This window comes from Apodemus sylvaticus, chromosome 23, assembly GCF_947179515.1.
Source record: "Apodemus sylvaticus chromosome 23, mApoSyl1.1, whole genome shotgun sequence".
NCBI classification, from domain to species: Eukaryota; Metazoa; Chordata; class Mammalia; order Rodentia; family Muridae; genus Apodemus; species Apodemus sylvaticus.
In genome coordinates this window covers 20,850,540-20,877,570 of record NC_067494.1, presented here as the reverse complement: position 1 = coordinate 20,877,570, position 27,031 = coordinate 20,850,540, and the positions used below count along the sequence as shown (strand labels likewise).

The 27,031-nt window shown below is 45.2% G+C and overlaps 1 protein-coding gene across 4 annotated transcripts in view; it reads left to right on the top strand.

Annotated features, from left to right (window-relative positions):
• Positions 1 to 27,031, top strand: part of Nhsl1 (NHS like 1) — a 230,695-nt gene that overhangs the window by 74,921 nt on the left and 128,743 nt on the right. For 2 of the 4 annotated variants that reach the window (XM_052170026.1, XM_052170024.1), the window contains exon 1: positions 20,423 to 21,291. The exons of the other annotated variants lie outside the window; for them this stretch is intronic. In XM_052170026.1, coding sequence (XP_052025986.1) covers positions 21,090 to 21,291 — 202 coding nt within the window. In that variant the 5' untranslated portion in view covers positions 20,423 to 21,089. Of the gene's footprint in view, positions 1 to 20,422; positions 21,292 to 27,031 lie in introns of those variants that run through there. 4 annotated transcript variants of the gene reach the window in all.

Here is a 27,031-nt window from a genome sequence, read left to right as displayed (position 1 = left end):
TCTGTGACTTACAGGGTTTGTCTGGCAGCTTGGGGACTCATCAAAACCTCTCTCTGTAGTCTTTCCTTTGTTAACGGGCGGACTCGATTGCAGTACTTGCCCTAACAATTATGCGTCTATTGTCTTGATCTTCTGGGAGAAGTGGTTTCAGCTCTGGCTGCTCTTCCTTAGGATTCTGAGCACTTGGCGTTGGGCCTACTCTTCTGTAGCATTAAAAGCTCCTGAGGTAACGCCTCTGTGTGGCCATGGTTTACAAATACCAACACAGACTAGTTAGTACACCTGGATCCAAGAATACAAGGAAAATGCACCAGGGCCCTACCTTGCTCCTCAGAAGAGATGAGAAGGAACATTTTCCCCCCCTCAGAGCCAGGGAGGTTGAGAAGTCCAGGGAGCTGGCATCCCAGTTGGCTGTGGAAAGTGAAGCTGTCAGGGACTTGGCTCTGTTGAGTGCCATTCTCCCAACTCTTTCATGGTCTCATAACTAGCTCCGAAAAAGCTGTGAATGGAAATCTGATTGTCCTGTGCTTTGAAAGACCAAACAAACTGGCAATTTAGAGAAGTCTTTCTGTCACCCCTTCCTTGCAGCACCCACTTTCTCTACCCCCAAACCCCCATAATTAATGTGATCAAATAATCCCCCTCATCTTTCGAAGCCCACAATCAGCATATCAAAGGGCGGGAAGGGCCTGGCAGGGAGGAGACCAGCAATCCTTACAAAACTTTGTCTGAGGTAAATAAAACTTATTGGCATAGGCAGAGACTTCTTTTTGCTTACCGCTGAGGAGATTCCCCATGATGCCAGTTTAGGGAGAAGAATTGGCCAATTCCCTTTTTAATTCAGTAAATTTGCTGAAGGTAATTTCCAAGAACTGAAGCTCCGGCCTCAAATCCCCTCTGAGGCCGGGACTGAATTGACAAATGGAAGCCTTGGCAGTTTACTAATTCATAACTGTACCCCCTCCTTCCTTTGTGTTGCTGAACACTATAATCTTTGACCTGAAAGGAAGAACACTACCAACAAATAAATATTTAAAAGGCCCCGTGAAGTATAATGTGTGGGAATTATGCCCGGGGAGCCCGTCCTCTGGCTGGATGAAAAGGCGTGCGTGACTCACTTCCCATCCGCTAACGAAAGTGAGGTGGTCGTTTTACAGTAGGTAAAACTCTTGGAGTTCTCTTTATTTTTAGCTTTAGCTAGGCGCTGATCTGAGTGTTGTGTGGAAGATGGCAATTCCTGAGTGTGTGAGTATTCAGTGTGACTGAGTTTGCACTGTTGTGAATGAACTCTATGCCACAGAGGACTCCTGGGAACCCCGGGAGGAAAAGGACGCATGACTCACAGATGTGTTCGAACTGTGTACCAGGGTGTGTGCGCGTGCTTGTCCGTGTGTGTGTGTGTGTGTGTGTGTGTGTGTGTGTGTGTGTATGTGCTAACTTCAGAGCTAGACCTGAGGTCTGGTTGGACACAGAGCTTGGGGCTATAGATTGGAGGAGAGGACTCCTGGGCTTACAGTGCTACTGATCACATTTAAGGACAGCAGCCCAGCCTCTTCTGTGCATCACGTGTCTGGAGGATTTAATCACCCTCAAGACTCAGCCAGTGTGGACGGCACTCACCAGGACTTGTGTAGAAGTGGGTGTCTTTGTTCTAAAGGCCTCCAGGTGAGATTTATCTGGACATCTGGTACGTGACACTTAAGTTTGACAATTTGAACAAAGCTACTTAAATAGAGGGACTTGGGCTAGAGAGAAGCTCATAAGAGAAGACAAGGAAGCAGTGCGGGTCCATTGGTAGCTGTCTTAGTCAGGGTTTCTATTCCTGCACAAACACGACCAAGAAGCAGGTTGGGGAGGAAAGGGTTTATTCAGCTTACACCTTCCATATTGCTGTTGATCACCAACGGAAGTCAGGACTGGAACTCAAGCAGATCAGGAATCAGGAGCTGATGCAGAGGCCATGGAGGGATGCTTCTTACTGGCTTGCTTCCCCTGGCTTGCTCAGCCTGCTCTCTTATAGAACCCAGGACCACCAGCCCAGGGATAGCACCACCCACAGGAGATTCTCCCGCCTCGATCCCTAATTGAGCAAATGCCCCACAGCTGCATCTCATGAAGGCATAGTCTCAACTGTAACTCCTTTCTCTGACAATGTCAGCTTGTGTCAAATTGACACAAAACCAGCCAGTACTGTAGCAAAGGTGTGGGCAGCTGAGACCTTTGGCGAGGGCTCTTCCTGTGCAGCAGGTGTGCTGGGGCTCTGGGGCTTCTAGAGAAAGGTTCATTATTGTCCACAGTCCATAGGCAAAAGCTTTCCTCTAAAACTCGTGGAAAGTGGAAACAGCTCCTTGCTATCTTGCTTTATAGACCTTAGTGTATTTAGAAAAATGTTCAGACCAGCCTATTAAAATGGATCCGTGTTTGCCTTAAAAGCTGTTATCTGCCTGCTTGCCACCTTCCAATGTTTAGGTAGTTTTTACAGTGTTGATATTAAGGGGTCCCTTGAGTGCTACAATTATCATTCAGTTATTTTGATTCTCTCAGGATAGATTGACGGGTATTTTAAAATATTAGGACTGGGCCTATTTCTAAATTACCCATGTTTTATATATATATATATTTAAAAAATTTGTTTCAAACTTTATTTTTGATGATGGTTCTTAAATACTTTAACGATCCTTATAACCTACTACCCACCAGAGGTAGTGGAAAAGAAAGGATACGGGGTGGGGGTGGGGTGGGGAATGGAGCTGTTTAGAAAAGTTCTTTGGAGCAGTTCCTATCTGTGTTGTTGGAAATCGGCAGGTGAGTTTACAGGTTAGCAGGCAGTGGCAGCTCCGTCCACTCGCAAACACGCAGCAGAGACACAACCTCAGCATGGGTTTTGTCTCAGCACATGAATCCAGTCAGCCCGAGTCCTTGGAAGGGGCAACAAATTGCAGCACACCATTAGTTTTTTTGGTGCATTTCTCTCTATGGAGTCCTGACAAATGCAGCTCAACAATGCAACGTAAGACAAGCTTTCTCTCTGGAACCTAGTTGAGTCGCTGCGTGAAGGAAAACACCACACAAACTAAGTTTGGAATCAGCAGGTAGCTCAGTCACTGGGCGAAACATCTAGCATCCTAATTTTGAAAACTATACTAAATTTAACTCTTCCTGGCAGATCCGCCATCTAATCAGGGCTCTCTTGTTAGCTACATGCTGTTCTCCAAGCTCTCCCAGTCCAAAAGCAAGACACATTTTTCTGCCTCCTCTCTTCTCCTCTCCCCCTATGTTGTTTTTTAAAAAGGCGGTAATCTGGTTTAGTTTTGAGACTGCGTCTTACGTATCATGGGCTGCATCAAGCTTGTCAGATTGTCCTTGGTAGTCCCTGATCTGTGTCTGCTTGCAAAGTGTTGGGATTACAGGTGTGCACCCCCATGCTCAGTTTTTGGTCCTGTGTACAGGGTGCTGGGGACCGAACCCAGGGATTTGTGTGTGCTGCACAGAATTCTACCAACTGTGTTACGTCCCCAACTTACTTTGATTTATGTTTGAACAGAGGGTTTTACTGTTTTCTTAAAGGTTATACGCAAATTTGCTTTTGTTTCTTATCATATTTATTATGCCTCTAAATGCTATCTGGATATAAGGCTAGATAATTAAATATTACTTCTTGGTCTTAGGGTTGTGTTCAGTTAAATGGCATTTGAAGGTTTGCAAGCTTCTATCTCTTTATTCATTCACCTTGAGCCAACAGCATGATATTAACTAGTGTTTTACTCCTCGGAGATCTAGTACTAATAGTCTGTTACCTATCCTTTGGTTGATTATGGTCTACAAATTCTCAAAAATTGCATCTAAAAATGGCAGTGATTTTTCGGGGTAGGGACTGCCTGTTAAGAGTTTGGTGTAGTCATAGCTGTTCCACAAGGTGGCGCTATTGCTGTGCTTCAAAGAGGCTGTTGTCAGTGAATCTTAACAGTTGAAATGAAGGTCCAGCTCTGCCTAATTTAAATATTTGTGACAGCTGCCACTCTGTGTCGTCCCCGTAAGTTTCTAAAAGGTGAAAGGAAAATGGTAAAACCTTTCTTCTCACATTGTCCAGTGAATTCTTATTTTTTTATTTTTATTTTTATTTTTTATTTTTTGTCCAGTGAATTCTTATTGTGAACTCCCAGAGTTAAAATGTGCTCCCCATTGGAATCAGGAATGCTGGAATCTCAGAAGCCAGGCAAACTCAGGAACTTCTCTGTGCTTGATTTCTGAGATCTGGGAGAGCAGTCACTCGGGAGGACCAGAAGTTATGATTTTAGGAGACAATCGGAGAGACTTGGCTCGATCATGGGATGGGATTTGTAATATGGGTGTTGGCGGCGAATGGTCTGGAAGCAAGGTTTGACAGGGTCAGGGCTGCGGGATGAATTGCTGCTAAGACAGAGAGCAGAGGGAGATAGAGTGGGCCCAGCACTCTCCTCCGGGGAGGAGGGAGAGGTGAGAGTCTTGAGCTCTCAGGGAGCTATAGCTGTCCTCCAGTTACCAGCACAGCGAGCTTCATCCTTTTCCTTGCAAGGTAACTGGAGACCGAGAAAGCAGAGTGAACATGCACTGCTGGGAGGAAGAGGAGGAGGAGGAGGAGGATGTGGTGGTGGTGGAGGAGGAGGAAGAGGAGGTGGAGGAGGAAGAGGAGGAGGAGGAGGAGGAGGAGGCGGCAGAGACTGTGGTAATGCCAGGCAGATGCTGACGGATGGCAGCTGGGCAGGAGAACTGAGGTGGTGGGTCTCTGTGAACAGGAGAGATCTGAGAGAAATGAATGTGGAAATGGGATTGCAGCTGCAAAGTGAACAAATTCCTTCATGGAGTAGTAGGTGGTGAGGCTGAAGGAGAGCAAAGAAAAGTTAGTGAGGGTTTTGGGTTTTTTTTTTTTTTTTTTTTTTTTTTTTTGTAGGAGTGTGTCAGTGGAGAAATTGCCATAGGTCATTTGGTTAAACCTGTGGCCTCTTGGATGTGACTATCAGGGAGAGTGTGGCGGTTTCAATGTGCTGGGCTCAGAGAGTGGCACTATTAGACCTCGTTATGTGGCTTTGTTGGAGGAAGTGATATTGTGGGGATGGGCTTTGAGACCCTCCTACTAACTAGCTGCTCACGAGACAATCTTCTCCCATTTGCCTTTGGGACGAGCTGTAGAACTTGCAGTTCCTCCAGCACCATGCCTGCCTGGATGCTGTTGTGATGACAGTGGACTGAACCTTGACCTATAAGCCAGCCCCAATTAAATGCTTTTCTTTATAAGAGTCACCTTGGTCATGATGTCTCTTCACAGCAATGGAAATCCTAACTAAGACAGAGGGGTTGGTTAGTCCCTGCTGAACTCCATACTTGTTCCTTACCCTGCATATGGTCTGGAAGGTTCTTCCTTATCCATCTTCTGACCACAAACAGATTGCTACGTGCTCTCCAAGTAATACACTAGCCAACTGTCCCTATGTGTATCTGAGTCTCTTGGGTGGCTCTCAGGTCCTTCTGCAGCAGTTGTGAGCTTCTGGGGTGGAGACCAGGGGTCTGTGATTAAGTACTGGGAGAGGTCACTTGGGACCAGGCTGATTTGGACTCTAAATGAAGCAATGCCCAGAACACTGTGCTTTGTTCTGCCTCTGTGTGTGTGTGTGTGTGTGTTCGTGTTCCTTGGGGAATCACCTTGTGATCCCCCAACCTCCTGTTTTTTGCCTGTTTGTATGTCTATGCACCATGCAGTAGGCATGGTGTCTACACAGACCAGAAGAGGGCATCAGAACCCCCTGGAGCTGGAGTTACTGACTGTCCTGAACCACCTTATAGGTGTGGGGAGTCAAACCCGGGTCCTCTGGATGAACAGTTTGTGCTCTAGACCACTGAGCCATCTTTTAGCTTCTGTTCTGTCCTTTTATCCTTCAATCCCTACTGTGCCCAAAGTGCAGTAGAGCACTGCTGAATTTCGTCTCTCATGCTGCTGACAGGGATGGGTACCTGGCTTCTGTTTTGTGACGCCCTTGAAGTTGAAGCCATGGTCCTCAGTCCAGGCAGGATTTGAACCTGAATGCTCCTTCCTTGTGAATCCCACCATTCTCTTTCACTGGTGGTGGCTTTACTGCCGGTGGGCTGTGTCTTCTGCCACCTGCTGGTCATCTACCTCGAGACAAATCATGTCTTGAGGCGTTCTACTGACTGTTTTAGTAGAGCCAACTGCTCTGAGGTGAATGGTTTACACGGAATGTCGCAAATCTGACAGAGCTAATTTCCTCTCATTTGGAGCTTGCTTTTTTTTTTTTTTTTAATAGCCCAGGTGTTAAAATTTAATAAGTCCAACATGTTTTAAGGGGTCAGTTTTCTGTGTTAATCTCAGAAAGGACGACTTTTCTTTTTATATGCCACACATCTCTTCTAGGGATGGATGATTCTGTCAGATTCCATGCTGTTGGAGAGGTGTGATCTTGGAAAATGGCTCTATTTCCTTGTTATTGGGGTTACTTTGACCATGCCAGACTGTGGGTCTCAGTTTTGCCGAGAAGTAGCAATTTCCAAAAGTCTTAACAGAGCACCTGCTTGGAGCAGGGCCTGACCGGATAAACTGGGCAGATGGGGACCTCTGTGTAATGTGTGACCTCACAGTGACCGTTTCCTCATTGAGGAGTATCTCTGAGATCCTCTGTTCTCAAGCTTCTGTGATTGAAGCGTGCTGTGTGTGTACGTGGTTTCATTTCCATGGTGACAGTTGGAGGCACCGTCCGAATCCTTCTGGGTGATTCTAAGTGGTCAGGCTCAGGTCGAGTTTGTGGTTTGCATTGGCTGCACCTTTCCCCCTTTCTCCTTTTTGTTTAGGTTTTTGATTTTGTGGTATAGGGATTGAACTTGCACATGCTAGGCAAGTACACTACCACTGAGCTGCTTTGCAGTCCTCAGCGGGGCTGATGCATTCGAGACAGTTTTACATAGTAGTTCAGATTAGAAACAATGTAGCCGTTTTCAATTTTTGCCTTTCACACATAACTATTTGTAACGCGCCTAGTACCTAGGTAATCAGCTCTACCTACAAAGGAAAAGGAACCATTTAAAGAACAGATTGATCTTAAACAGGGATGAAGAGTGTTCTCCACATAGCCCAGGAAGGGATAGGCTTTGAAAACACACATGAGGAACAAAAACTCTAAACACATGGTCTGCTGAACAACAATCCTTCGTAAAACATGGCTCCAATGCTCCACATGGTTGAAAATCGAGGCACCAAATTATTTCAGCCAGGTCTGGCCCCATGTGTCTGTGTTCTCTGAGCAGTACCAGACTATCAAACACGGGGCCTTGTGCTGCCCGGGCACTCCTGGACACCATCTTGTCTGCCTGCCTCCCCCTCCCCCACCTTTATTAGGCTACTAGATAAATACTGGATTAGGCTATTGATTTCTTTCCTGGGAGGCTATAGCCTCATTAAGTCAGATTTTGATCTTTTCTGAGCCTTCGATGTAATTTCATTTTGTTGAGGAAGTCTCATCTGGCTTTGACCAAATGATTATACTTACATATTAATTTTTAAGTGGCACTTAGTTGTCTCTTTGAGTCTTGTCATTTTCTTAAGTGACATCTGTCCTGGTGCACAACGCATGCTTCATGACTGCCCGTGTGCCGAAACTGCCTTTCAGTTATGAACAAAAGGTCTGAACCTATCTTTAGCCAGCTGTTTTTTTCCTATGACTATAACCAGTCGCGCTCTGTGTCTTGCTTGCAGAAGTCGGGAGACTGGTGCCTTTTCTTCTGTGTCCCATTAAAACAATTATCAGTGTAGCGAACTTGAACACATGCTCGGATCACACTGTGAGGGAAAGAGAGAGGGAAATGTAAGACTTTGGAGTAACTTGTTGTCATCATTACTGTCAGGACTGTCAGCTTCTGCTACATCTGTTAGCTTTGGAGACAGGCTCTTATCCTGGCTATGTAGCCCAGGCTGGTCTGTTACTTATAGCTGTCCTATTGCTTCAGCCTTCTGAGTTTGGGGCTCCCTGGGAGGCACCCATTTGTGTCTGTCTGTCTGTCTACCTGTCTATCTATCTATCTATCTATCAGCCACCCATCCACCCAACCACCCATCCACCCATCCATCCACCCACCCATCCATCCATCCATCCATCCATCCATTTATCCATCCATCCATCTATCCATTTATCATCCATCCATCCATCCATCCATCCATCCATCCATCCATTTATCATCCATCCATCCATCCATTTATCATCCATCCATCCATCCATCCATCCATTTATCCATCCATCTATCTATCTATCTATCATCTATCTATCTATCTTACTTTTCAGCTAAACTGCTGATTACTCAGCTTAGGTAAGGTAGTGGCCATACCTTTACAGTAATTATTATTAGTTTTTGTAGCCATTTTTCTTCACTCGTCAGGGCCTCACACTTCTTTGTAAACCACTTCTTGCTTCTCATCACTTTGGGGAAGAACTAGGTCTCCTGACAGACAGGCAGCACAGCAGCTTCGGGGTTCAGAGTTTGCAGAGAGACCTGGGTGCTCCTAGCAAGAAGCCTTTCCCTGACAGGCCTCTGGTGCCCATGCAGATGCACATCCTTCAACAGGCCGATGTGCTTGTGCGGATCTGCTCCTGGCATTTTGTTGTGCACCGTGAGATCCCCTGCTGCTGAGAATACCTTGCCAGCATGTGGGTGCTGGTGTGTTCCCATTAGCTCTCATTATGGTGGAGAACTGAAGCCCAGCATGCCGTGGAGGGACCAGGAGACCCACGCGGGTACAGCTGCAGGTCTCCAGAGCCCTGGGCTCACTTGGGAACTTTTAGTGGCAGCACTGTCCTTGTTTCTGAAATCTCAGTAGGAGAGAGCGTCGCTGCACTCATCAAGAGACTGTCCTCCGTGATGTCGGCCTTAGCTTGCCAGCTCAGTACCCTCCCCCCACACACACCCTCAGTGGAGACGACCTTGTGTTTACTTCGAGGAAGCTCACCTTCGTCCCCTGAAGTTCCGCTTTGGAACTTGCATTCTTTTTTGATAGCATATCTTGGAGCAGTACAATAGCAGAAGTTCTCTCTCTGGGGCGTCTCTCCATTTTTGACCGTGGGGAGACAAAGCCGTGAGTGTGTTCAGTGCTATTTCTGCTTTTTTTCTTTTTGTTCTCTGCTCAGGAGCCCGGTTTACTACTTTAAGGCCCTGACAGGTGTGGCCGCACAGGGACAACTGAGGTAGCTGCCAGTTTTGGGTTCCCGTCTCCTGACAGTCTTTTCCACCTGGAGATTTTTTGAAACCGGCTGGGCAAGTTGCCAGTGTATGAGACTGCAAAAACTGTCCTGGTGAAGAGGAAAAACAAACAAACAAAAAACCCAAAACAAAAACAAAAAAGCCAAAATCAAAACCAAAAAATTCCACCACCAGAAAGTTTATTTTTGTTGTTGTTGTTCATGTCATGGGTGTGTGGAGGAGGGACAGGGGCCTGCCTCCCTTCTCCTCAGGTCTTTGGCCTAACTACTAATTGAGTTGGTTGAGCACAATTCAGCAGCAGAAAAGACATTGAATTACCCCCAGCTAGGGGATTCTGTAAGATCTGAGGCTCATAGACTTGCCAGTTAAGCTCAGGTAAAATCTGAGTTGCAGGAAGGAAGCATTTGGGCGTTTGGAGGGGAGGAGCGGTTCTCCTCATGGGAGGAGCCGTAGTGGCCATTGGCGAGTGCAGGGTTGTCTAGATGGATGTCTTCTCTCAGTGATAATGCTGTTTGGAGCAGCTCTTGTCCTTGTACATTCTGAGATAGAGACTTCTTTTTTAGATACAAATGGCTTTGCCAAAAGGGTCGCTTTCAGAACCTCTCCTGTGTTGCCTCACGGATGCCCACGCGGTGTATTTTGGAAGTGGCAAATTCCAGTCTCGTGATTTTACATTTTAGAATGGTGTGCCCCAATCCTCAGCATTTCGCTGTGCTTTCAGAAAACTTAGTGTGTTAAATTAAAAGGAAATTCTTAAAAACATGTGTGATTTCTATAGGCAGAACACGAAAGAAAAGTGTGAACACCACACCCTTTGGCAAAGGTCTTAGGTAAGTCCAGCTGTGATGGAGTCCTTCAGTCCCACAAATGAAGCTTGTAGGAAGAGGATCAGGTGCATGGGTTCACGACAAGAATCAAGTCCTTGAGCCCTGGAATTCCAGAGTGGAAAGTTTAAAATGCTATTTAGAAAAACAGCCTTAAAGGCGTCTGGACAGTATAACTCTGTTTATGAACCATCGACAAATGAGTCAATATTATGTCTCAGTAAGCACCGAGGTTTGTAGAAAGAGCATGAACAAATTTGTTTGGGAATGATATACACTCATTTGAAAAATCATTTGCACAAGGTGGTAGGGAAAGGGGCAGGATGCTTACGTATAACATTTCTTCATCATCATCATCATCATCATCATCATCATCATCAAAAAGCTGAAGTAGGGGCTGGGAAAGTAGCTCAGCATACAAGCGTGAGGACCTGAGTTTGAGCCCCAGAACCCATGAAAAATTGATATGTGCTTGTTTCTCTCATGCTGGGGAGGCTCTAGGGGGCTCCCTTCTGGGGCTCCCTGGCTAGCGAACCCAGTCGACTCTGCAAACTGACCGTCTCTTAAAAGGATCAAGGTGAACAGCTCCTCAGGAATGACAGCCAAGACTGAACTCCGGCTCCGTGTGCACCCACAAAAACATGCACCCACAAAAAACACGCACCCACACACTGACATCGGAACGTATATAAATAAGGAGAGCTGTTAAGTATTAGGGCTGTATATTTTTTTTAATGGTTAGTATAATTCTAAAAGAAAATTAAAAAGTAGGCCAGCTCGGTGGCTCATGCCTTCAAACCTAGCAGAAGCAAGAGGATCTCTGGAGTTCGTTCGAGGTCAGCCTGGTTTACAAAGTACCGGAGTGCCAGGACAGCCTGGGATACACAGAGAAACCCAATATTGAAAGCAAACAAGCCAGGCGGTGGTGGCGCACGCCTTTAATCCCAGCACTTGGGAGGCAGAGGTAGGTAGATTTCTGAGTTCGAGGCCAGCCTGGTCTACAGAATGAGTTCCAGGACAGCCAGGGCTACACAGAGAAGCCCTGTCTCTGAAAAAACAAACAAACAAACAAACAAAATGAATAGAAAATTAAAAACTAGATGATTAGAATAGTCATAGTTCATGTTTACTACAAAACTTGTAGAAAATACATAAACAAAAACTAAAGCACGATACCCACCTGTTAAGCCACATTCTGCTTGTAATATCTCTAATTTCTCAGATGTGTTTTCCCAGTGCAGGCTCCATTCATTAGCACCATCTCTGCTCAAAAAAGCCTGTGCATTTCCTGTAATAAACTATAAGTAGTGACTTCAACCATGCATGCTTTCTTGTAAATATTTATTTGTAAATTACCATTCAAGTTAGAATGACTGTGACTAAAAAGAACATTTTTATTATGTCCTGATATACCTCCTGAATACTAAAGCAGGCATTAATCACTAAAAATTGAGGTTTTAGTAGAATCTCAAAGTGGAAACTGAAAGTTTCCCGTTTTTAAGATGTCTTTTTTTCTTATTATTTATGGCATTTGTATTTAACAGAAACAGACACAGAAAGGGAGGTGTAAGGTCACTTAAATCACAAACTCAGTGTCAAGTGCTCATAACAATGTATGTATTTTTGATTTTTTTTTAAAAGAAAGATTTAGTTGTTTTTTTCTTTTTTCTTTTTTTTATGTATGTGAATACATTGTAGCTGTCTTCAGACACACCAGAGGAGGGCATCCAATTCCGTTTATAGACCGTTGTGAGCCACTGTGCGGTTGCTGGGAGTTGAACTCTTAACCAGGAAGAGCAGCCAGTGTTCTTAACCACTGAGCCACCTTTCCAGCCCAGACTTTTGATTCTTAATAGGTTTTTTTTTTTTTTTTGCAAAATTTTTCTAAATGACTGTTGCTGAAAACTTCAGTTTCAGCTAACCTACTAGGTCACACTTTCCCAAGGTTTTTGCATCTTACAAATATCTGAAATAGATTGTTGAAAAGAAATTAGAAAAATTTGAATTGTGTCAGAATAAACTCTCTCTCTCTCTCTCTCTCTCTCTCTCTCTCTCTCTCTCTTCTCTCTCTCTCTCTCTCTCTCTCTCTCTCAGATTTCTTTGTATAGAGCTTGGTAAAGACACTGCCAGTTGTAAATCCTCTCAGTACTTCCTGGCATTGCTTTCTGATGCCGCTGTAAGAATCTCCCCCAAACTGTTCCAAAAGCAGGCAGACTTCAGGCGGTGGTGCATGCCTGGGTGGCCGAGGGAGGTGGATCCCTGGAGTTGGAAGCCAGCCTGGTGTGCAGAGTGAGTTCCAGAACTGCCAGGGATAGACAGAGAAAAAAAAAATCCCTGTCTTGAAAGACAAAAAACAGAAAACAACAACAACAAAAAAATCTCCCCCACACTTGATGGCTTAAAACAAGGAGGTGTCCTACCCTCGGGCTGTCCTGGAGACCAGAGGACTCTGCTTTCTGTAGAGCCTCCCACAAGCTCCAGCTCCCTGGTTATTATTTATAAAATAAATAATATTTATTTGTTAATATATATGAAATAAATTAAACAAATAAACATATATATGTGTATATATATGTAAATATATATATATGTATATATACACACACGTACACACATATGTGTACGTGTGTGTGTGTGTGTGTGTGTGTGTGTGTGTGTGTGTGTAGCATTGTGTGCAGGTGCCTGCAGAGGCCAGAGGAAGATGTGTATTCTCTGGAACTGGAGTTAACATGATCCAGTCAGAGGTGTATACACTCTCCCTATATATAAGGTCATGCAGGCATCGTCCGCCTACCTGTACTACAAAAAAACCCAAGCAATTGTACTGTGGTTTATGTTCTACCAAGTCACTGTTTTTGCTAAAGGATCTGCTGGCCAAATTCCACGGGGTGTGTGATAGCCAGTTCTTTTCAGGATTTTAGCAGCTGGCTGTAAATTATTGCCAGCTTGAAATTGACCTTCTTTACGCCATGGAAACTGGCAAATACTGTGAAGCAGGGCTTCCTCCGTTCCCCCAGCCCCCACACCAGAGAGCTGCAGTACCTAAACACCGCCCGTGGATCAACTCTGTCTGACCACGAGAAACTCAGCCTGGAGTATTTCTCCTCCCAATAACTAAACTCCCAGTGAGCGCCTCAAACTCAAGGCCTTGCTCATCTTTCCACTCCCTTTTTGATATGTAACTGTGAATATTTGTATGCCGTAATAAACATTTTTTCCCTCTGAGCTAGAACCTATCTTTTGTATTTTACAGTCTGGCTTATTTCCTAGCAGGGGATCAATACATATTTGAACTGATTCTTTTACTTGGCCTCTTTCCCCCCTTCCCCCCCTGCCCCTGGAGATGACTCATAAGCTGATAAAAACTTAGGCCTGGGTAGTTTTACCCTCATCCCAAGTGTACATATTTGTATTTCTCTATATTGACTTACTTGGCGATGAACTTGAATTTAGGTTCTCTTGGTTTGTGTGTTTTGAGACAGAGTCTCACGGTATAGCTTGGGCTGGCCTTGCGTTCGAGATCCTTCCGCCTCAGTCTATGGAGTACCACGCTAGTGAAGGCGCGTGAAGTGACCTGACAGGAGTCTGCGTTATGAGCGACAGTGACCTAAAGCACTTTGAGCACTTAGTATCCGGTTCTGTTGGGTGGCATTGTCAGAAGGTCTGTCTGGCTCTCTGGATCGCTGCTAGTGTTGCTACGGTGAGACTGTGTTTCTGACTTGGAACAGAAATGTCCTGAAAGCTGGTTGAGTTGCAAGCCTGTGACAAACCCAGTTGACACTGTGTGCTGGGTAAGCAAGGTAAAAGTCAGTTAGAACGCTAGAACAAACCGGAATGAATGTGTCCTGAGGTCGCTTGGGTTGACTGAGAACCCTTTTGTCGGAAACACCTACTGGTGATGAAAAAGCAAAACAAACAAACAAACAAACAAACAACCCCCCCCAAAATAAACTTTCCACTACTTCTGACTAGTTATTTTCTCCTGACAGAGCCCAAGGGCCCCCGCCTGTCTCTTTGGAGAATGTGGAGGATGTGAGGCTACTCTTCTGATTTTTCTTAAGCATTTACTACAACAGTTACTGGGGTCGGGTGCTCAGTTACAGAGTTTTGGTAGATGACAGCAAATATTCACATCTGGACAAACTGCAACAGGTGTGGAGTCTTTTCAGAAATGAAGCAATGAGGTTTTATTATTTGCTCTTTGATTCAGATGATCCTGGTAAGCTTATCTTTGATTTCGGGGATTTGGTAATAAAGGATTGATCACCTTGCCGGTCTGATTACATATCTTTATCTTGAAACATAAACTCAAAAAATACGGCCCGTGAAAATGAATGGATGGCTCCGTTAGTCCGTCCTTCCCAGGGTATTTCTCTGTTTCAGGGTTTGTTGGCTCCAAGGTAACCTGGGGCACTCTTACTATGTAGTTAGCTGCTTTTTGGAGTTCAGAATTTCAGGCCCTTCCTCAGATCTGAATCTGACTGTGTATTTTAATAAGATCCTCTGTGATCTATGTGTTTAATAAGCCTTACCCGAAGCTGCTTGAGGAGGAGGAAACATTCGTTAACTATAGCAGTCACTGCTGAGGCCACTGGAAAGCTATCAGAATGACGAAGTCAAGATTTTCAAAGATGGTTTAGAGTTTCTTGTCAAGAGTTTTACCCTTGCTTGACTTGGTGTCTGAAAAGTCTCAATGCTGATACTAGGTTTTAGGGGGTTTTCTCACCTGAGCCCCTAAGACAGGGTATAAACTGGGTACAGACTTTGCCTTTTTGGCTGTTGACTTCTTCACAACCTTGGATGGTCTCCGTCCTCTGTCACCTGCATCCTGTGTCCCACTGCTGATGTCATTTCTTACAGTGTGCTTTACCTCAGGGGGCCCAGGGCACTGACACTGCCATATTGCTCCTGTATCAAGTGATCCCATGGGACCAGAGGGCTCAGACTCAGAGTGTCAGATCTTCAAGCCTTTTCTGACTCACAGATGTGGAACGGTAGACAAATGTCTTTGTATGTTTAGTCTCTTCATGTGAAAACACCATTACTCGTGCGAAGGAACAAATGGTTTCTAAAGCTGGAGCTTTTAGCCCAAGTTGGCACAGAAATCCTGATTTTCCTGCCTCCCTGACACCTAGAGTGTTGAATTGTAGACTACAGGTCCATGTTGCATTTTTATTTTAAGACAGGGACTGCTGTAGCCAAGGCTGGTCTTGTTAGCATTCGTTCTAGGCTCCGCCCCACAGTTTCCTGGCAACAGGAAACTCACTATAAAAGGGGCTGTTTGCCTCCTCTCTCTCTCTTACTCTCTCTTACTCTATTACCCTCTCTGTCTCTATCCCCCTCAGCCCTGTCTCTCCACGTGTTCCTAGTCAGCCTCCCCTCTGTCTTTTCGCCCTCCCTCCCTCTCTCCTCCCTCTCGCCCTTTCTCCTCCATCCTAAACTGCCCTTCCCATGCCCTAAAGAAACTCTATTCTATACTATATCCGTGATATGGCTGGTCCCTCACGGGGAAGCGGAAGGGATGCTTCAGCGTGGGCCTGCAGAGGTACCCACTTCTACCTCATCATACCATCCCTCTACCAAGCACATCCTGGGTCTTTCTTTTTTATTAAACACTACAGGTCTGAAGCTTCCTGCACAGACAGGGACAGCCTTGAGCATCTGATCCCCCTTGTCTATACATTCTGAGTGTTGGGATTCCAGGCATTAGCACCCATTCCCAACTCCTCGAGCTAATATTTGTTCCTTTTGGGTAAGTCGGTGAGTGTGGTAAAGGAAGGAGAATTTAGTGTCCCGAGGGGAGTTTGGGTGTGGCTGTGGGAGTGACTTGACCTGGCCTTTGTGTTTTTGTTTGATATCTTAGACACAGGCAACTGGGGCCATCCCAGATCTGGGAGGTACAGAGAGGTAGACGAGAAGTTCCTGGTCAGTCTTGGCTATGGAGGGAGTTCGAGCCCAGCCTGGACTACTTAAAACCCTGCTTCACCCACACAAACACCATACTAACCAAGCAAAAACCCAACACCCAGTCATCCAAGCAGACCAACAGAACTGTCTCACAGTTCGTGCGTGGAGGTAGACTTGAACTATTAGTGTGTACAAACTACTGGCCAGAAAGATTTTTCACTTAAACTCTGCTCTTAAATTATTCATAAGATGGGACTGTTGGGAACCTACTGTAACCTGTCCCAGAAGGAAAAGGTCCCTGAGGGTCGCCTGGGAGATTTGGGTGGTAATGTGATAAGGGACACATTGTACTGTTCTCTCCCTCCCCCGGTCCAAGCTGTTCTAATGCTGTGTGTGCCTCCTGCCCCCTTTTGCCTCTGTTCTGAAGACTTCAGCTTGGCTCCCAATGACCGCCCTGGGTGACCAAGCACACCCACCAGGTCAACAACCCAGCACTTTTCTCCATGGGCCTCCCCTCCCCTTCCTTCCTTCCTTGCTTCAACAGAGCAGATGAGGGGCACATGGAAATTAGAAGTCACTTAGAAGCCAAAAGAACTCATGGCACTTGAAATGAACCCCTCCTCTTGGCTGGCATTTTCCACAGATGGCAAGTAGGGTAATTTCATGCCTGATTAGAGGAGGGGTTTGTTTCAGAGTATATCCTGCCATGTTTAACAATTTTTATTATGTGGAGAACTTTAAATTGACTCCCGCTTTAAGGATGCTGGTATTTATCGATGCATGAGAAGCAGAAGATTTCTAAATGTACCCCACTGACTCTTGGTAACAAAATAAATGTCTTTAAATTCATGGGCGTTGACTCCGGAAGATGGTTGTAGACCTTTCCCTAATAATATATTTTGGGGCCTCTCAGTTTTTATAGATAACATTTTAATTTATTTTTTTAAATTATTCCTGAAATGATACATTTTCTCCTAGTACTGCTAGTAGTGATTGGCAAGTGAACCAAAAGGGGCAAATCAGTCATGAGCTGGATACAGGCCCATCCTGGTGTCATTATCCAGCCGTCACACGAGTAAAGGAATAGGGGGCTCCAGGGAGGCAGTCGGGACAAAGCCTTGTATCAGAGCAATGCATTTCATTACTCGAGGTCTCAGAAAACATATAATTTCAGCGAGCTTGTTTATCTGTTTTCCTGGTGCCTGAAGCAGACAGACACACACACACACACACACACACACACACACACACACACACACACACGATCATGGCTGCAGACCTTGCAGTGTAGCAGCCCGCTGGCAGGAGGGTGCATGGGAAGACCCAGCACAGTGAGGAGCAGACTCAAATCTGTTCAGCAGGTCTGTTTAAAAGGTCTGAGAATGAGGGGGATGTTCTCATAGCCTTTTGTGGGGGAGGGGGTTGGGGGTGGGGATGGTTAAATTATAACATTTTGCAATGCTGAAGATTCTGACTGAAGTTATTTGAGAAAACCACTGAGACTCTAAAAGTACCCTACTCCCTCAATAGCAACATTATGAAGATTACCACTCCACACGTGAGGCATGAGGTACACAGTACCCATGACCCCTGGGTCCATGGATTAAGGTGTGTCTTCTTGGTAGTTGCTAAATGAATGTGATTTGAATGAGTGTGGTAGCTTCTGAGGCTGCCTGCTTAGGTTCCTCTAAGATAACTGGGACCTGCCTGGAGCATGAACAAAACTGTGACCTCCAGGGCTGACTCAAACCATTGTATTTGCTGTTGGCCAATAGCAAGTTTGATCCAATTGTTAAATTAATGTTTGTGATTTTCTTTGTATTAGCAAATAGTCAATCATCCAGACCAGTGATTCTCAGCCTTCCTAATGCCGTGACCCTTTAATACATACCGTTTCTCATGTTGTGGTGACATAAAATTATTTCATTGCTGTTTCATAACTGTAATTTTGCTACCGTTATGAATCATAATGTAAATATCTGATATGTAGCATATCTGATATGTGACCCCAAAGAGGTCAAGTCCCACAAATTGAAAACCACTGACCTAGGTAGGCCATAGATTAGTCAATACATGGAGGATTGGTTAATCAATTCTGTTTTGTGGTTTATAGGAACAGTTTCTTAAAAGACAGTTTGTTAGTGTGCCTACATTTAGGGTAAAATTGTTTTTTGCTTTTTTTTTTTTTTAATAACGTCAGCTTTCTGTATAAATATAAACAACTTTAAGGGGCAGTCTTGAGTCTTGGCTCTCATAGGTCAGGTATTTCTCTTGGTTGTTCGTAATGGTTTTCTCCTTGTCCCTCCCTTAGGTTCTTGCTGGATATGTGCAAGGCTGGGGATATGTGAGGAGGGTATACTGGCTACTGGGCTGGGTGCACTGAGACTGTGCACACGCTCTAAGGGGCCTGTTGAAGAGGACTGAGCTGTCTTGGGTGTATCGGGGACAGCAACGGTCTCATTATGAAGCTTATATACTTTAAGTTACAAATGTGAATTACAGTGCAGTTGTAAATAAAGATGTGGACAGCAAGGTGGAGAGAATTGTGCACGCTGTTTGGGGCCCGTGCATTCTTAGAGGGCAGGAGTGTGTATTGGGGATGGTCCCGCTGAAACTCTGTCATGCTAAAACAGCATCGGGGGCTCTTTCACATTTTTCTGAGGTGCTTTTTAAAAATTCCTCATTTTTGTATTTTTCATTCTTTTTACTTCTTGTTTTCTGGAGACTGGATGGCCCATAGCCCAGGCTGACTGCTCTTCATAGAGTGGAAGATGGCCCTCTGCCTACCCAGGTTACCCCGGAACCTGGAGGGTGGGTGTGCACCACTGGGCCTGACAGCTTTATCGTCTCTGTTCTTGTAATAATGGTCAGTGTAGACCCATCACTGGAAATTAAAAGCTGAGGTAGGTAGGACCGGCACACCCAGGAGACGTGAACCTCAGACCCAGTGGTATCTGATATATAACCCGTTTCCAATTCCTGACCACCCCTCTGGCATGGGGTATATGTGGGGCTTGAGTTTGTCTGTAACTCGAGGGATTTAGGCAACATGGTCTCTTGAGAACCCTTTAGCTTTTCTGACCTCATCAGTGCCTGATAAACTGTTTTCTCAGTTGGCTCTTCAGTCCCAATGTCGTCTTGTGTAGCATGAGAATCTACCGTCTTAGGGACGCTTTGCTCTGTATCTTCTTCAGTGAACACCCCAGCCCTAGCATGCTTGAAGAACCCTTTCTTTCGGTCTCAGAGAGTTGGAATAGACTTGTGACACAAAGTTTGCCTTTAGAACTCTTTGTTTTGGGGGGCTGGAGAGATGGCTCAGAGGTTAAGAGCACTGACTGTTCTTGTTTGGGTCCTGAGTTCAAATCCCAGCAACTACTTGGTGGCTCACAACCATCTGTAATGAGATCTGACACCCCACCCTCTTCTGCAGTGTCTGAAGCCAGCGACAGTGTACGTACATATAATAAATAAATAAATAGTAAAAAACAAACAACAACAACAAAACCTTCTTTGTTTTCTGGAACAGGGTTTCCCCTATATAGCCCTGGCTGTCCTGGAACGGACTGTTTAGCCAAGGCTGGTCTTGAACTAGGAGATCCTTCTGCTTCTACCTTCTGCTTTTAGAACCATTAATCAGTTTATTTTGCAGCAAACTTATTAGTGTTTATACGACTGATGCTTTGCTTGTTACTGTTTGCCTCACTGAGTTTCACTCCGGTGCCAGGGGATGCTTGTTTGGGACCAGGGCACCTCAAGAAACTAGTGGGGTGCCACACTCCAGTGCATTGCAAGGTTGGGTTTCTAGGTTCTTTGCTTTAACCTGCAGCTGATTGCTTTAGCGTAGTGTTGTTGTTGTCCCGTCTCCACCCCCACCCCTCGAGCCCCCCTCCCCGCCCCCCCCCACCTCTGCTCCCCGCCCCAGATAGGATTCTCTCTGATTGGGTGGCCGTTGAAAGGCAGAAGAGACTTGCCTCCTTGGGTCAGCCTGAAGGGTGGGCTTGGCCCCCTATTCTGCTTCTTGCTGGCAGCAGAAGGGGAGGCAGGAACAGGTGCGAACGTGGCTGCATTACACCTTTGTTGAAAGCCGGAAGTGAAACTGCTTACCTTATCCTTGATCGTAGCATTCCTTAACCCGTGCTCCCTCCACCCCAACCCCCACTCCCGGAATGCTGGACTAGAAACCGCATTTAAAGCGCTTCTGGTGATCACACTTTTCCAGAAGTGGATCCGATGGTCAGCAATCAAATTCTTTTTTGTGATCTGCAGAGAGAGATGTCTGTCTACCTTCTGCACCGGCTTGCTTTTCCTTTGCTTTGCAGGAGTTCAGAAGTTTGAGCTACCACTGAAGTGTGGTCTGTGGAGGGGCGGGGCTCTCTGTCTCCAATGAGGTGCCTTCAGTGGCGGGCAAGCCTATCATCTTTCGCAAGAGTGCTTACTCTGTAATCCAAGCGATAGCCACGCAAGCCTGTTTTATTGTTTGTGGAGTCCTGCGGGTAGGAGCGCTTCCCAGACGGGAAGGAGGGCAAGTGGGCGGTTTACGATTCTGCACTGTGCCGGGACAACAGAGCCGAACCCTTTGATTTTTCCAGAGTAACCTGTGTGGGTGAACTTTAAACTGGGGGGCCTGCTTGACACTGGATCTTTTTCTGCAGGGAGAGGAGTTAGCTGGTGAGGAGAAAGCCTGGCTTTCTGCCTTCGGAAGGAAAGATGCCCTGGAGAGGCATAGGATTACATTTAGGGATGCTAGCGATACAGCCAGGAGTCGGGGTACCTTGGCTCCTCTTCGCAAAGTCTTGGCAAGTGTGTCTGAAATGACTGTACTGTTTCTTTTTCTAAAGCTTGTACTTCTATTTATTTTTATTATTTTGTTTTTGCCTGTGGACCTCCCGCCAGAAATTGGTGCTACAATGTGGCTAGAGTAAACCAATTTTTTTTTTAAAAATTATCTTTAATCCTTCATTTTCCTTTTAATCGGGCACGCAGAAGCACAAAGCCTGCCCGACTCTCAGCGTTGTCTGGCAAGGGGCAGGCCCCTTTCAAGGATCCGGGCCAATTCTAAAAAGCCAGCGTTTTGTTTGTCGGGCTGCCCTTTGTCTCTAGAGGATTTTGATGTGAAAGAAGATGAAAAAGGAAGGTTCCTCAGGTTCCTTCAGAATCAAGGCAAACCCAGGCTCCCTCTCACGTGCTGTGAGTTGGATAAATTTCTCCTCCCTGTCCAGGCAGACAAAGAGGCTGTTTCGCAGTGATGGAGAGCTGTCCATTTGTGGGCAGCAGCTGGAAGCAGATGATGAGAATTGGATATACAGGACCCAGCCCAGAAAAGGTGACTTTATTTTATTCTTAATTTAAACATCTTTTTAAAAAGTTTGCTCCATAGAATTCTTTGTTCCTGCCCAGTGCTTTCCTGTCATGTCCTCTCCTGCTCTGTCAGGAGTTCCTTATTTGTTTTTGCGCTGGAACTAAGCACCATTCATTGGTTTACCCGTCTAAAGTAAAAAACTGCTCTGCCAAGATCCAGTTTGAGGCTGTGTAGCCTTCCAAGGAGGTTTAGTGGCTGTTGTTTGCTGCAGGTACTCTTCCTCCCTTCCCCAGCCCATGCTCGCCTGTGACTTGGCTAAGTGGGTAAGAAGGTTATCACCCTAGATGGAATCATCTGGTCTGGGGCAGCTCATGAGCTCTTTCCCGTAACTGCTCTGAGAAAGCTTGGGGGTTTGTGGATGGTCTTTTTTTGCAGTGTTCTGAGAAGATGAATGAGTTTGATGAACGTGTGGCGTAGACAGGTGTTGAGTATGACACGGAGGAAAATGGGCACAAGGGATTTACCTTGGCCAAAAGAGTTGTGGATTTCTGTCAAGTTCCTTGTCGGACCAGCGTTGGTGTCTGTTCTCAGGATTAGCATGTTAGACACCCCCACTGGAAGGTTAGAAAAATTATAGTCCTGCTGGAGAACAGGGGTGCATCCTAGTATTTTACAACACTCCCTATTCTCTATATATAGAAATTCTGACGTCTCTCTATTGGGATGTGTGCTATAGGGGCTGAACTGTTTAGCTCTGAAATGGTTTCTTCGTTGGATGTTGTCCAGACTCCAGCAGGGAAGCACTCCTGTGTGTTATGAAGGAGAACCTAGACCAGACACTGCCAGGACTATGTGTGACTTGTTTACTGTGTGTCCCCCTCCCTCCCCTGCCAAAAGAAACCTTGCTAGAACATCTCAGGGACCTATTCTCCCCTCTCTTTTGGGAACCCAAACTGCAGAAATCTGAGAATTAATTAACCTGCATGCTTCTGGGTACACGGTGACTCTGCACACTCTGAGAATGAAAACGCAGCTCTTTTACAAGGACAATGGATGTTAACTCGATTGTGTTTGTCTCTTGAACTGGCAGAGGAAGGGCTGCTTAATACTTTTTGAAGATGTCAGTTATTTATTGTATCGAGGAGCTGGTTACCAGTGCTCTACCCGTACTGAGCTTTAAAACCTGGCTTTGAGTTCACACTGTAAAACCGTCAGCATGGAAACAGGCATTTGCCTTCTGGACGAGGCTGGGTAGTTCACATCTGTGAACTGAACTGCTTTTCTAAATCAGGAATAAGCTGTGGTTTCGGTAATGTTTGAACCAACCAAGTTTGTAGGGTGGACACCATGGTGCTGTGGTTAGGAGGGGGTACACTTTCGACTCCAGCTAGCCTTTGCCGGCAGTGGCTTCTCAGACCTTACTTTGCTTCAAACCAACTGCTCTCAGGTTTCTGTTGAAGAGTGTGTACGTGTTAGCGTGTGGTTTTCTTTAGGACTCTCACTGTCCGTGGTTCATGTAAGTTGACATTACAGGGAGAGAGACTGAATCTGTATGCCTTAGGTTTAGTTGGAAAGTGAAGCCAGTACTGTATACTTGACTTGTAGAAAAGAAAGAAGTCATTGTGAGGGGCAAGTTCTAAAGGAAGGCAGGACTTGTTTATTTATAATCCGTGCCTTTTTATCTCCTCATGTAATAGGGGCACTGTAGCCTCCTGTATGGGGGCTTACTACAGCGTGTACGTTTATAGGTTCTTAGAAATAATTGCCCCAGAATAAATATTATCATTTTGACATATGGGGTTAGGGGAAATCCGTCAAAAGCTGCCTGTACGTTACAAATCACAGAATTATATTGTTTCTATGTTTAGCTTACAAAAGAAAACTTGGCTCTCATCCTTGACAGACTGTCTTAGGGGCATGTTCTAACAGTTGGTCTTTGTTCACCGTGATCCTTTCCTTTGGAGAAATGTAGAAGTGACTTTTTTTTCTATACTAGTAGATCAAAAGAGGAACCATCTTTAAGGAAAAGCACACAAAGTTTTGGTTTTTATTCTGATGAATAACTAAAAAGCTGAATCTGTATTACTTGGATTAGCAGCCACTGCAGTGGGTGACCATTAAGACAGGGTCACACCTAAGACTTACTGGTCTGATGCGAGCATGAGGTGACTTCCATCCTAACTCCCAGAACAGGAATAGACTTTTGATTGATAGATGTTTTGGAAAAACTGTTGTCCTTTTCTCCTTCCTTTCTCCCTTTGGCAGATGGAGGTAGGGTGGTGGTCACTAGGAAAGTCAACCTTGCTTGTGCCCCATGGGGTCTGGGGAGGCTGTCTCTGCAGGTCCTTCTGCTTGTTCCCAGCTGCTTCAAGGTTAGACTGTCTGTTGTTGCCCATTGTTACCTGGTAACACTTCTTAAGCATAACCAACCCACTGGATCCTTAGTGAATACTACGTTGATTAACGTGTCCATTCATTTTGCAAAGTAGAAGGCCCTTTTACATAAATCTCTAGGCTGGCCAGTAACAAGTCACAATACAATGGTTACTTTGGGAGGAAGGTATTCAGTAATAAGTCACAATACAATGGTTACTTTGGGAGGAGGGTATTCAGTAACAGTCACAATACAAGGTTTAGTTGGTTACTTTTGGGAGGGATGGTATTTATTTACTTATTTTTTGAAACAGAGTGTCTCAACATAGCCCTTGCTCTCCTGGAACTCATTATGTAGACCAGCATGGCTTCGAACTCACAGAGATCTGCCTTTGCCTCCTGAGTGTTAGGATTAAAGGCATGCGTCACCATGCCTGGCTTTGCACAGTTACTTTTGAAGATATATGTATCACTGCAAGCAAAACACCACAGCTTTGATTTTCTTACTTCCACTCCAGAAACTAAGATAAAACAATAGCTTCAGATTTCGTCGAATGTTGTATTTGTGAGATTAGAAGTGACCAGTAGGTATCTTTCTACTACATGACTTCTAAAAAGTTGCCTGAAGTGGGGCTGAAGAAAGGGCTTAGAGGTTAAGGATCCCTACTGCTCTTGCAGAGGACCTGAATTCCATTCCCATGACCTAGGTCAGGTGGCTTACAGCTGCCTGTAACTACAGCTCTAGGGGGTCTGACACTGTCTTGGGGCCTTAGGACCATCTGAACCCAAGTGCATCTCTCTCCTTTCACTATAGGCGTATAATTGAAAAAAGAGAGGCCAGGGAAGATTCATATAAATAGGTTCAAAGCAATCACCACTAAGTACTTAGTCTTATTTTGTCACAGTACCTATGAATTGCAAAAGTCTCAAAAGTCCTGCCGTTTGTGCTTGGGGAAGTAAGTTAGTTCTTTTGTTCTTGCTAGGATGTGACCCACTTCAGCAGACCATGTTTCAACTTAATTATAAAACCCAGAACGTGAAAGCAGGAGTCAGTGAATCAGAGGCAGACAGAAAGTGAGCTGATTGGCGCACAGTAGGCTTCCGGATAGCAGCTACCTTTGCTGTGATGGGAAGAAGGCTCGTGGGAGGAACCTTGCTTACTGCATTCTGAGTGGAGGACTTGAAGATGCACGGGCCACACACTGCAGCCTTGGTGTTTCTGCTTCTACGGAAAAGCACCGAAGGCATCCGAGGGGCCGTTAAAACCAGCGACTGTGGAAAAGTACAACTTGAATAGCTCAGAGAAGGCCCAGAAAAGGAACTTTGTCTGAAATAGCCTTTCCGTGTTTTCTGGGGTCTTCTCGCTGTAAGCATGGAATTAACCAGTGTTTAGTGAGTGGCTCTTCACAGACCCATGGAAGGCTCTCAGGGAAGACTAATGACCCGTCTCCATCCTGTGCTTCCCTTTCCTGCTCACTGAAAGAAAATCAAATAAGGTGAGGTAGCGAGGAGGGGGGGATTCTCCTCTCATTGCCCAGGGCTCTCCCATGGATGGGGGAGGTATGATTGATGATTCTGGAACTGACAGGTCTACAAATAGGGAGGCTAACTGACTTGCAAAGCCTTGATTTAAATAGCATTTTTATTCTCTCCATGTGGATTTTTACCATCATCTGAGCTTAGTAACATTATCAAATCTGACTTGTCTGTATTTCAGTGCTTGTCATTTCGAACGTGGGGTTAGAAGATACAGCTTTTGTAGACTATGTCCTAGGAGTGAGGTCCTGGATTCAATCCCTAGCACCTCTTGCCCTCCCCCTACCCCCTTGCCCTCCCCTTGCCCCTCCTCTCTAAACCCCCAGAGGGCAGCCTTTGCCAGGGATAATGAACAATTTGTATCCTAGATAATAATTTATTTGCATGTAGGAGCTGTATGTGAATTGTGCATAGGAGCTACGTTTTAGTTTATCCCAGTATCCCTCCTTATAAGAGAGTAGCAGAAAACAGGCCCACTGTGCACAGCTGGATTACTAATGACCAGATGTTATAATGGGGAAAAATGCTTAACCGAGACCTAATGGCAGCAAGTTCAAGTTCTTGTCTTCATATGTGCAGCTGGGTTCTATTATTTCTAATAATAAAGCACATTTAAAATTATGAGTCTCAGGAACAGCACCGACTTTAAGAAAGGCTAAAAGGCGTTGGTAAATATTGTTGAAGTACCATTCCAAACTGGCGCTTCAAACTAAACTAGCTTTATTTAATCTGCGCATTACTCTGTCAGGAAAGTGTTTAATGGATTTTTATCTTAGCAAATGCATTAAGACGAATGTTCTCAGTGTGTGCCAGCTTGTTTTCCTTCCTAAATTCCTATGGAAGTTGACATTCTGTGAAAGAGACAGACAGTGCTACTTAATATTTTATCAGTTTTGCTGAGACTATCCTTTATTGACCTTTGAATATTTCTTTTTCCTTTTAGGTTGTCAGTCTGAGTTGCCTCTGTACCTTGTTTTATTGTAAAAATGACCCTTCTTTTGGTAATTAAATTGTGGAGTTTTTATTGAAATGATGTTTGATCCAATATCCTCCCCTTTTTAACCTAAAAATGTTTGTGGGCTAGTTTGAAGATTAGACACCTCCTGTGCCTGTTGATTTCCTATATAACCTTCCAAATTCACTGTGAAAGGCTGCGCTGATCACTTCTGTTACTTCTCTGCCTTCCTTCCTCATCCCCCGTGGTTGCCCTTCTCATACTTCCTTGCCTATGCTAGTCTGACTCTTGAACTTGACAGCCCAGTGTTTTAGGACAGAACCGTATCCCTCCTCCCTCCAGGGCTGGGTGCTTAGTAAACTGCAGCGGAAACGGGGAACATAACCTATGTGGAGTCTTAGATGGTGCTGTTGCACAGGCCAGGCAACCCCATGCTTGTGAATTCGGCTAAAAAACAACAGTAGGTTAGAGTAGCTCTGTGCATGGCGTCTGAACTCAGGGTGTCACAGAAGACAAGGTTCCCCTTGTGGGAGCCTCCTGCTGGTGGCTGTTGCTGCTTTCAGGTCGAGCGTTTGTCAGGCACGTTGTAGAGACATCTGATTACATTTGAAACATTGACTGTTGAGTAAAGTTTAGCGAGCAGCGATGAGTTGATGGCCATCTGGTAAGGAGAGGCTGTGGTGTGGGGTCTTGTGGACTTCTTGCAACTATTTCCCTTGCTCTCTCTTGTGAGAAGGCCAGGCTGATTCTTACACAGATGGCATCCGTAATTCCAAGCAATGCAAATTGGGAAATGTTTCAATAACCAGCTCCCATATTGCTTACATGCATGCATATGCCTTGTGTGAGACTCGAGGAGCCTGGAGCTAGCTGTGACTCAATGGCTCTGATCAGACTTTG